At 61.9% G+C, this 10449-nt stretch overlaps 2 protein-coding genes across 2 annotated transcripts; one reads left to right on the forward strand and one right to left on the reverse strand.

Moving 5' to 3' along the window:
* Position 1: 1 nt before the first annotated feature.
* On the forward strand, positions 2-4211 carry CTSA (cathepsin A). Its single transcript, XM_021547290.2, has 15 exons — positions 2-71; positions 270-430; positions 503-614; positions 733-783; positions 1057-1143; positions 1237-1392; positions 1696-1787; positions 2081-2165; positions 2263-2354; positions 2560-2638; positions 2773-2921; positions 2993-3068; positions 3177-3266; positions 3388-3489; positions 3633-4211. The coding sequence occupies exons 2-15, from the start codon at positions 270-272 to the stop codon at positions 3714-3716; spliced, it is 1416 nt and encodes a 471-aa protein (XP_021402965.1). The 5' UTR covers positions 2-71; the 3' UTR covers positions 3717-4211.
* Positions 4212-4522: 311 nt separating this feature from the next.
* Positions 4523-8833, reverse strand: PLTP (phospholipid transfer protein). The gene is made up of 16 exons (XM_021547304.3): positions 8734-8833; positions 7859-7974; positions 7584-7683; positions 7382-7510; positions 7090-7245; positions 6884-6947; positions 6656-6719; positions 6448-6539; positions 6134-6310; positions 5924-5983; positions 5677-5838; positions 5437-5504; positions 5322-5364; positions 5105-5168; positions 4943-5019; positions 4523-4849 (listed from the first exon to the last, which is right to left on the reverse strand). The coding sequence occupies exons 2-16, from the start codon at positions 7965-7967 to the stop codon at positions 4709-4711; spliced, it is 1506 nt and encodes a 501-aa protein (XP_021402979.2). The 5' UTR covers positions 7968-7974; positions 8734-8833; the 3' UTR covers positions 4523-4708.
* Positions 8834-10449: the final 1616 nt, after the last annotated feature.

Genomic DNA, 10449 nt, shown 5'->3' on the forward strand with positions numbered 1-10449 from the left:
AGGTCATATGGGCGCGTGTCATGTGCCCGCCGTGACCGCCGCCTGCGAGCGCCGCGCCGGGAGCGGCCGCGGTCAGCGGGACCGGGGGGCCGGGAGGGGACCGGGGGACGGGACGGAGGGGCCAGGACCGGCGCCAGGGGAGCCGGCCGGGCCGGGGGTCAGCCCCGAGTGCGGGGCCTGCCGGAGCAGCCGGGCCGGGGCGCTCGCGGGGCGCTGCCGCGGCCGTTCCTGGCTGACAGCACCCTGACCGTCCCTTCCGCCCACCGCAGATGGGGCCAGTGTTGCTGTCGTCGCTGCTGCTGCTGGGGTTGGGCCGGGCCGCCCCCCCGGACCATGAGGTGACCTACCTGCCCGGGCTGTCAAAGCAGCCCTCCTTCCGCCACTTCTCGGGCTACCTCTGCGCCGGGCCGGGCAAATACCTGCACTACTGGTACGTGGGACTGCGCCTGGCGATGGGGGGGGCATCGGCTGGCACTGGGCACTCACAGCTACACGTCCACAGGTTCGTGGAGGCCCAGAGCAATCCCCAGAGCAGCCCCCTGGTCCTGTGGCTGAACGGGGGCCCTGGCTGCAGCTCCATGGAGGGCTTTCTCAAGGAGCATGGCCCCTTCCTGGTTAGTAGTCACTGCTATCCTGTGGCTCAAGGGCTCAGGGGATGACCGGCTGCGTGGCACGAGCCATCCCTCTGTGTCCTGCCCTGCTTTGCCCATCAGTCACCATCTTCTTCCTCAGATCCAGCCTGATGGGGTCACACTGAAGTACAATGAGTACGCATGGAACAAGGTACAGGCACTGCTTCCCTTTGTGGCTTTAAGATAGGGTGGCTGTGAGCCAGTTCCTCCTGCTCTCTCCATTGACCTGACTGCTGCTCCCCTCCTGCCCAACACACCCTCCTCCTGAGTCTGCTGTTGAGCAGCACAGGAATGTGGCCACCCCAGTGCAGCCCTGGGGCGGGCCACACTCCTGTGGGCGCTGCCATGGGTGGGGCTAGCAGTCCTTGGCCCCACTGAGGCAGAGGGTCTCCCCTGATTGCTGGCTCCTCTGCTGTCCTTGCAGATTGCCAACATTCTCTACCTGGAGTCTCCTGCTGGTGTCGGCTTCTCATACTCCGATGACAAGAAGTATGGCACAAATGACACGGAGGCGAGTGACTGGGAGAGCCCTGCTCCCCTGCCTGCCCACTCCTGGCCATGGGGTTCAGCCTCACCACCTGACCATGCCACCTTCTCCCTGCAGGTTGCTCACAACAACTACCTGGCACTGAAGGACTTCCTCCGGCTCTTTCCCGAGTACTCCAAGAATGATCTCTTCCTCACAGGGGAGAGCTATGGAGGGGTCTACATTCCCACACTGGCAGAGTGGGTGATGCAGGACCCCAGCCTCAACCTGAAGGTGGGCAGCTTGGCTCTGCCCAGTCGGGGAGCAGAGGGCTTGGCACAGCCAGGGTGGGACCAGCCGGGATGTAGGGCACGCCTGGCCCTGCAGCCTTTTATCTCTTCCTGGGGTTCTGGCAGCAGCTGCTGGTGGACGTGTCTGTCCCTGCTGCCAGGGGAGTGTCCTCAGGCACCCCCAACCCTCCCTGTTCCCTCCGCAGAGTAAACAGTTCCACATCTGCTTCCTGCCTGCGGCTGCTCTGCTGTGACTGCCCTGCGGGGAGCTGGAACACAACAGGGTTGTTTTCTTCTTGCCTCGCAGGGAATCGCTGTGGGAAACGGCCTCTCATCTTATGAGATCAATGACAACTCCCTGGTTTACTTTGCCTATTACCACGGGCTGCTGGGGACAGAGTAAGAGCAGAGGGAATGCTGGATGTGCCTTCCCTGTGCAAGCAGGATGGGTGCACAGCTGAGGCTGGGGCTGTCTGGGTTGGTGGTGTTGAGACAAGGGCACACATAGCCTGCCCTGGGTCAGCATCTGGGCTGTGGCTCCTTGTCCCAGGTAGCTCCCGTGGGTGCATTTGTGGGGTAAGGAGGACACATGGCCAAGCTCTGTGCCTTGTGGCCACTGGGCAGAGAGCTGCAGGGCAGCTGTCATGTCAGTGTTGCCACCTGGTCCAAGTGGTCCTGGTCTCTGCCTGCAGGCTGTGGAAAGACCTGCAGGCCTTTTGCTGCTCCGAGGGGAAGTGCAACTTCCATGACAACTCCAACCTGAACTGCACACTCAAGGTGAGGGAGCCGGAGCCCCTATACCTGCGCCGAGCAGAACGTGCCTGGGCCCACAGGTCCACAAGGGTCCTGCTGAGTCCCAAACCCTTCCTTGCAGATGGGGGAAATGATTCAGATTGTAGAGGAGTCTGGCCTCAATATCTACAACCTCTATGCCCCTTGTGATGGAGGTGTCCCAGGGAGCATGAGGTGAGAGTAGCCCCAGGGAAAATAGTTCTATTAGCACCAGATTGCTTTGCACTACACAGAGGGACCTGGTGAGCTGGGCTGGGTAAGTGTCCCTCTGGGACACTTGGATGGTTGTGTGGCTGCTGCTGAGGACTCCCCTCAGGAGAGCCCTTAGCCCTTGTTCTCCAGGGTTTTCAGTCTGTCCTCATACTCATTATGGCTACAGATATGAGGGTGATTATCTCATCACACATGACCTGGGCAACTCCTTCATCCGGATGCCACTGAGATTCTCCTGGCGGCAGGTGAGCTGAGGTGCCCACGCTGCTGGGCTGTGAGCAGCCTCTGGCCAGTTGTGCTGTTGTGGGCAGAAGGGGCAGAAAGCACCTGCTCCATGGGGCAGGTGCTGCTGTGACAGTGACCCTCCCGACTCTCCCAGAACCTGTTCCGGATGCCAGTAGCTCGAAAAAAGGTCCGGATGGACCCGCCCTGCACCAACTCCACAGCCCCTAGCATGTATCTGAACTCCCCCGAGGTGCGGAAGGCTCTGCACATCTCCCCCGAGGCCCCAGAGTGGCAGGTGTGCAGGTGAGCAAGCTGTGGGCAGGGAAGGAATGCTCTGAGAAGGAGCAGATGTGCTGCCAATGCTTCCTCCACAGCTTCGAGGTGAACCGCAGCTACAAGCGCCTGTACATGCAGATGAATGAGCAGTACCTCAAGCTGCTTGGAGCCACGGTGTGTACAGGGGAGCCCACAGACTCTGGGAGTGTCTCTGCCAGCTCAGCCTTCTACCTGGCTGGGGCTGCTGCCCTGCCAACAGCTCACTCTCTGTCTGCTACACAGAAATACCGGATCCTGGTATACAACGGGGACGTCGACATGGCATGCAACTTTCTCGGGGATGAGTGGTTTGTGGATTCCCTGTGCCAGAAGGTAAATGGGCAGGGCTCAGGCCAGGCCAGTCACTGGCTCCGGGCTATGTGCTGTAGCTGGTTGTGGCAGGAGCATGGGCAGGGCCAGCTGCAGGTGCTGAAGACACTGCTGCTACTCCCAGGTGCAGGTGGCTCGCCGGCCCTGGCTCTATACTGAAAACGGTGAGAACCAGATTGGTGGCTTTGTGAAGGAATTCACCAACATCGCTTTCCTCACTGTCAAGGTAGGGCCTGAGGGCTCTGGGGGCCAGGGATGGGGCTGTGGGTGGGTGTGCTGGATACCAAGGCTGCAGTCAGGGTTGGGTGGTGTTGGCTGGGCTGCGGCAGCACCCCAGCTGCACTGCCAACCACTGTCCCTTTCCTACAGGGAGCTGGCCACATGGTGCCCACAGACCGGCCTCTTGCTGCCTTCACCATGTTCTGCCGCTTCATTAAGAACCAGCCTTACTAAGAGCTGCAGAGGTAGCACCCAGCGCTCCAGCTGCTCTTGCCACCCCACCTGCCCTCACCGCCGGCACCTTACACAGCCTGTCCTCATTGCTGCTTGGCTATACCACGGACCTGTCATGCCTGCAGCCTTCCCCTGGCTGGACAGGATGAGGGGCATGGGCTGGGGGACTCTGTCCTTGTGGGAGAGGCATTGTGCACCTGCTGCAGCCACCTCCTCCCTTGTGGCTTCCTGCCTTGCCTCCTCCCTGTCTGAGGCAGCAGCTGCTTCCCTCCCAGGCAGGGAGCAATCCCCAGCACTTTTCCCTCGGCCCCACATGCACATGGCCTCAGCAGGCTATGAGGAGCAGCAGCAGGGGTAGGCTGGGTCCTGCTTACCTCTACTTTGGCTCCCACCACTTCTGTTCCTACTGAGGGAGACTTACCACCACTACCACAACAATCCCACTGCCAGGGCACACAGTGCTTCAGGAACTCGCAATAAACTCTGACCAAGGTGGTTCTGCTCCTCCTTGCACCTTTGTGCCAACCCCTGCTTCGCTTTCCTCCACTCTCTGAGGAGCACCAGTGAGTACCAACACCCTTTGCCAGGGAGCCCTGGGTTCTGTGAGCTTTGCCCTTTCTGCGGGGGTCCCTGCATCGAGTGAAATGAGTGACCCACCTAAGTGGCGGCAGCACAGTCACTCTGAGCCCTCCAGCACTGCACTAAGCAGCTTCTGCTCCCAAGGACCCAAGCTGGGCAGCAGCATCAGCTGCCTCCTTTTCATCAACCCAGCATGGACATGTCCTCCAAGCAATGAGGCCATGTGGTTAGAGTCAGGTGGTTTATTAGTGTGATGAGCAGGGCTGCAGCAGGGATTCCCAGAGCACCCTCTCCACCTTGCTGCGCCCCACCAGGGCCTGGGCACCTGACAATGTGGTGGTACCAGGGAAGCTGCTTCCTACCTACAGTCTATGGGTCCTGCCCGGGATCTGCCCTTGGTCCAGGGAGGAGAGCTAGAGCAAGCTGGGGTCCAGGCTGGGCTCTGGGGGCCGGGAGCTGGAGTAGGCAGCAGCAGTCGGCACCGGGCGGTATTTCTCAATCACCTCCCGCAGCCCCTTGGAGAAGTGGAGATCAGCTCCCACTGTGAGGAATCCCTGCAGAGGGAAGAGGGTCAGTGCAAGGCTGGAGGTGACTATGCCCTTCCCAGCAGGACATGGAGGCACAGGCTGTCCCATCCCACCACATACCGCGTGATTGGTGACCACCTCCCTGGTGAAGTCCATGCCTTCGGGCAGTGGGATCTGCACCCCCTTCTTTGTCCTCTCTGCAGCAAGGGAGAGCTGGGATGAGGCTGAGCCCTGCTATGCCCCTGCCAACACTCCCAGTTGTGTGGGAGCAGTGAGGCCTACCGTTAATGATGGGCATGATGGTCAGCTGCAGCAGGGTCTTCAGTGGGGCCTGCAGTGAGAACAGCTGCAGGAGAAGAGCTGGGGTCAGTATAGTGGCAGAGCTGCCAGCCAGGGCAGGGAGGGCTGTAAGTGGGGATCCTGAACTGACAGCCTCTCCCAAGTCCACCCCCCACTGTGGCTGGGTGTAAGGGTTCCCAGGCCATCACCCTGCCCTCACCGCAAGCGACTCCAGCGCTGACTGCTTGGAATAGATGCGAAACCTGGACAGGAGGAAGCAGTTGTGAGTAGGTGTGGAGGGGACTCCCCATACCCCCATGGCACCCCAGCCATACCGTCGTAGGTCCAGCTGCACACGCAGCGCCTTTCCTTGCAGAAATACCTTGGCACTCAGCTTGGTTTCCTGGGGAGGGAGAGGGCTGACTCAGAGCAGGCAGAGGACAACCAGGCCAGCTCATGCCACAGGTCCAGTGTCCCTTTGCTCAGTCACACCAGTACCTTACAACACAGGATGGGGGACACTGCTCCTGTATACACTGGGGTGCCTGCACAAGGAGCCCCAGCCCCCCTCTCACCATGGCCATGCTGGAGAGCTGGATAGGTGGGCGGTCCGGGGGCACCAGTGAGATGTTCAGGAAAGCAGAGACAGAGACTGAGGTCCCCGAGGGTTTGATGGTGCAGCGGGGGGGAGTAGAGACCTGCAGCACGAGCCGCAGCGGAGCATCCACAGAAGGGCTCTAGGGAAGGCAGGTGAGCTGGAGGCTGGGCACAGGGCAGGGCTATGCTCTGCCATGCCTTCCATCCTGTCTGGGTGTTCCTTACCAGCATGAAGATGGTCCCAAAGAATGTGGCTCTCAGCAAAACCTCCAGGTCCTTGGGTACCTGTGGCGAGCACAAACCACTGGAAGGGGGAGCAAGCCGCTGCTGCAGGTACCAGCAAAGCTGCTCCCTGGATGGCACCTCCTTTTCTCTGCGACACAGCCCACCCCTCCCTCCTGCCTGCACACAGTCTGACTGTCTGGTGCTCCTTACCTTCTGCCCCTGGAGCTCTATGGTCAGTACTCCTGCCTGGAAGTACGACTGCATGGCTGAGTCAAAGAAGTACTCAGAGAAGGCAACATAAACCATGCGTTCAGTCTCCTTGATCACCGGCTCCACCGCGTGGTTCTCCAGCTCCTGGTCCTCTCTCACCCGGGGGAAGAACATGCCCTGGACCAAGAGCAGGAGAGGTTCCCACAGCCACGGGGCAGCCCACCTCACCTGCTCCACGGAGCCCAACGTGCCCACTGGCACACCCTTTTCCACAGGGATGGGGAAGGACCAGCAAGGCAGGACCCAGTGTTCACCTTGAAGTCGAGCTCAAGGGTATCAGTGGAAATGGACGGATCCCGTAGGAGGGAGTAGTCAATCCCGATATGCTCATCCACGTAGTTTCTCACTGCCAGGGAAGATGTGCTGGTGTGACTTAGCCTGGAGCTGCCTGGCAGCCTGATGCTCAGCCCTGTCTGCCCCACAGTGAATGGAATCCAGCCCCTTTCCCAGAGCAACACACACCAGGCACTGTGTCCAGCAAAGAGTTCAGCAGCACCAGGCTGGCATGCTCCAGGGATGGGCAGATCTGCAAGGCAAGGAGCCAGGCTGAGGGAAATCACTCCCAGGATTGGATTAGGAGCTGCAGAGGCAGGACAAGGCCCAGCAGATGGGTGGGATATGACTACCCTCTCCCACACACAAAGGGCTGAGCCCTAACATCCCACAGACCCTCTGTGCGCTCAGCTGTACCTGCTGGCTGAGGAGGAAGCGCATTCCTGTGACGATGAAGGTGCTCAGGAACTCGTATACCTTCCTGGAGAACACAGGAGTGGTTCTGCACTGCCTGTTCTCCCTGTGGCTCTGTGGCCATTCCAGCACATAGCTGGGATGAGGAAGCACTGAAGATGTGGGAAGGGGGTGAGGGAGCCAGGCACACACAGAGGGGTCAGGTGTACCTGAGTGTGCCGGAGAAGCCAGCATGCATTCTCGCTATGGAGGCGTTGCAGGTCATATTGGAGATTTTGAGGCGCCCAGCCTCGTCCTTGGCCAGCTGCAGCACTGTGTAGATGTAGACTCCGTCCGCAGAGGCATTGATGGACCCAATGTCGTAGCTAGAAGCCAGGAAAGCAGATGAGAGGAGCACATAGCTCCTGCCAGCTGCAGGACAGCAAGGCACCTGTGGCACCCAGCAAGCACAGTTATGGGGTGGGTTAGCACCCAGAGCAGGAGGAAGGGGAGGCAGCTCACAAGAACCAGTAGAGCAGCTGCCTGCGGAAGCGTAGGCTAATGGAAGCATTGTTGATGTTGAAGACAAGGTGCTGCTGGGGCTGGAAGTTCAGGTCTGAAGAGGCCAGCTTCAGGTCTGTCACCTTGACCCTGCAGGGAGGGGACAGCAGTGGTTAGATGGACAGATGGACATGGGAAGCCGTGGGCAGCAGGCAGCACTCACTGGCTGATGTTGTACTGGAACTGTCCCTCACTCCCATGCAGGTCTGACACCGTGATGTTCTGCAGCTCCTGCTCCACAAAGCGCAGCCCCTCCTGCTTCACTGCAGGGAAAAACGAGGCTGGGCTGGGACAGGCCCTCCTGGCAGCATCGCCTCTCACAGCCCCCACTCCTCCCCGGCTTCCCCATGGTGAGCAGAGCCCTACACAAGCACAGATCCCAGGAGGGTGCCCAACGTCCCTCTTTCCCAGACTGTGAGATCCTGGCCAGCCCCTTACCCAGGTCCAGCCCCTTGGAAGTAATCCGGATCTTACAGCCAGGAGGGCTGTGCGAGGCTGCAATCAGCGAGGGCAGAAGAAGGAGAAGGAGGCAGCCGCCAGCAGCCATCTCGCACCTGGAGGCAGAGAGCAGGGTCAGCACGGACTGGCCTGGGGACATACAGGATGTCATCACAGACAGGCCCGGGGGACACACTGGAAGGAATGCAGCTGCTGTCCAATCTGCCCGGGACAGGTGATAGCTCCAAGGAGCACCCCACGGCTCCACTGTTCTCCCTGAAACCCCCCAGTGCTGCTGCCCAGGTTGCCTTTACCCGAAACCTCTGCACCAGCAGCCCATGAGGGGCACGGCCCCTCCGCAGGGTGCTATGCACAAGTCCCCACACTGGCCCTGTGGAGCCCGAGGGTCCCACATCTGGGAACACTCACTCTAGCACTCCCCCCGAACCGCAGGGACAGGCGCCAGCCCCGTGCGTGCTGCTGCAGCGGGGAGCCCCAGCAGTTCGCAGAGGAGAGAGCCCTCCCCCGTGGTGCCGCCCCACAACCCTCACAGCCCCCCCGAGATGTGCCGCCTGCCCCCAGGCTGGTTTGAGACGGGAGCTGGAGCCTGTCCATCCCGCAGCAACAGGCAGAGCTCCGTGCCAGGCTGAGGGATGGGACGGGGCTCCCCCACAGCTTCCTCCAGTTCTCTGAAAGGAGAGGATGGGGACCCTCTACCCGGGGCTGTGGGGTGGGACGGGGCTCCCCCACTGCATTTTCCTCCAATTCTATGAAGAGAGAGGATGGGGGATCCCCTTCCCCGGGGCCCGGAGCCACCGTCCTGCCCAGAGGCTGGGGGTTCCCCCACACAATGCTGGCTCAGCTCGGATACTTACAGCGCGGCTGGTCCCCGGCTCCTGGCGTGGGGAAGCTGAATCACGTGAAGGCAGGAAGGAGGGAGAACACCACCAGCTCCAAGACTTTCTCTTGAGCTGGCTGAGGTTTCCCTGCCTTTATATAGCCCCCAGCTGCCACTCCTTGCGGGCTCACAGCTGGGAGGAGACAGCGGGACGGACGGGGAGGATGCAGGTCTGTGTCCCGCCGAGCCCGGCTGGCTGCCAGCCCCGGCACAGACAGCGGCTCGCCTGGCCACCCCAGCTCTAGACTGGACACGGAGCCTTCCTCCCCCGACAACACCGCTCCCCACGTCCTGCACACGCAGCCACAGCCGTGGATCTCTCCGGCACCCCCCGTGCGAGGGGCACATGTGCAAATGGCAGTGTCCGGGCTGTTGGGAATTCCCAATCTGTGTTAAGAAGTTTCTGCAAGTGCTCAGTTATCCCAGCTTCAGTGCAGACCCGGCCGGGAGTGCTGCTGGGGGAGTTGGTTCATGGCCATCTGTAACATGAACCTGAGCAGAGAATTTGCCGGCCTTCAGGACTGCCCCGACCCCGGGCCAGGCAGCGCTGGCTCCACAGGACGTGCCTCTGGATGGCCTTGCCCCGTGCGTTAGCGGCAGCTTGGCTGGCTCCAGGGCCACAGCACCGAGATGGGCACTGCTGGAGTGTGCCCATGAGCACCCACGCCACCGTCCAGCTCCCGTCACGGGAAACACGGGCAGCTCCTCATCCAGGGGCTCCCTACCAAAAATCCTCCCTGGCCGAGCCATGCCGAGAGTCTGTGCCTGCCTTCACCACCCCCTCGGCCACTTGAGCTGCCTCGCTCCAAGGCTGGAGTTTCGCTGTCTCTTCACAGAGTCCCCTCTGCCCTCAGGGGTCGGTCTGAGCCGGCCCTTTGTGCCCAGGGCGGTTATCGGTGCTCTGGGCAGCGGAGTCGGGCTGCTGGAAGCCCAAAACGGGAGCCTCAGTGCTTACACAGCACTTACCCCTCCAGAACTGCTGCGCCAGCGTTAACTCATCAAACTGACCCCGGTGCTCCCGGAGCAGAGGGCAGGACTCCGGGAGATGGGAAACCCCTTAGACAGCTGGGCAGTGGGGATATCCCAGAGGAAAAGAGCAGAAGAGGCCCCGCGGTTTCCCCATCACCGGGGGCCGTGGGCCAGCACCGGCCATCGGCTGCCCAGGGAGGTGGGGCCGAGGCAGGCCGGGTGCTCGGCTAGGTGGATGTGAAGAAGCTCCGCCGGCTGCGAGGGGTCCTGCGGCCCCCAGGGAGCCCCCAGTAAACAGCCGTGTCCTCCCAGGTCCCGTGTCATCCTCCACAGCCGCTGTGCAGCAGCAGCCGCGGGGCAAGGGAGCAACCCCAGCGACCACGGGGCAGTGCCCTGCGCTGCACCGCGTCCCTCATTGCCAGCGCCCACCGGCTGCCACCGGGACCCGCGGGCCGGGGAACGGCCACGGCAGTAGTGTGGGGAGAGACGTGCCAGCGCTACGCGCGAGGGACCGCCGGGACAGGCAGTGGCTGCCAGGGCCGGAGCGCAGCAGGAGCAACCGCTGTGCCCGGCGGGCGGCGGAAGCCCCGCGCCTTCACATCAATGCAGCCCTCCCGGCCCGGCCGCCGCCCCGCCCCGGCGCCACCGCTCTTCAAAGGCATTTTGGTAGCGACCGCTGCGGCCGCGCCCTGTCAGTGCCGGGAACCGCCCGCGGCGGGCGGGC

Source organism: Lonchura striata, chromosome 17 (genome assembly GCF_046129695.1).
Source record: "Lonchura striata isolate bLonStr1 chromosome 17, bLonStr1.mat, whole genome shotgun sequence".
Taxonomy (NCBI): Eukaryota; Metazoa; Chordata; class Aves; order Passeriformes; family Estrildidae; genus Lonchura; species Lonchura striata.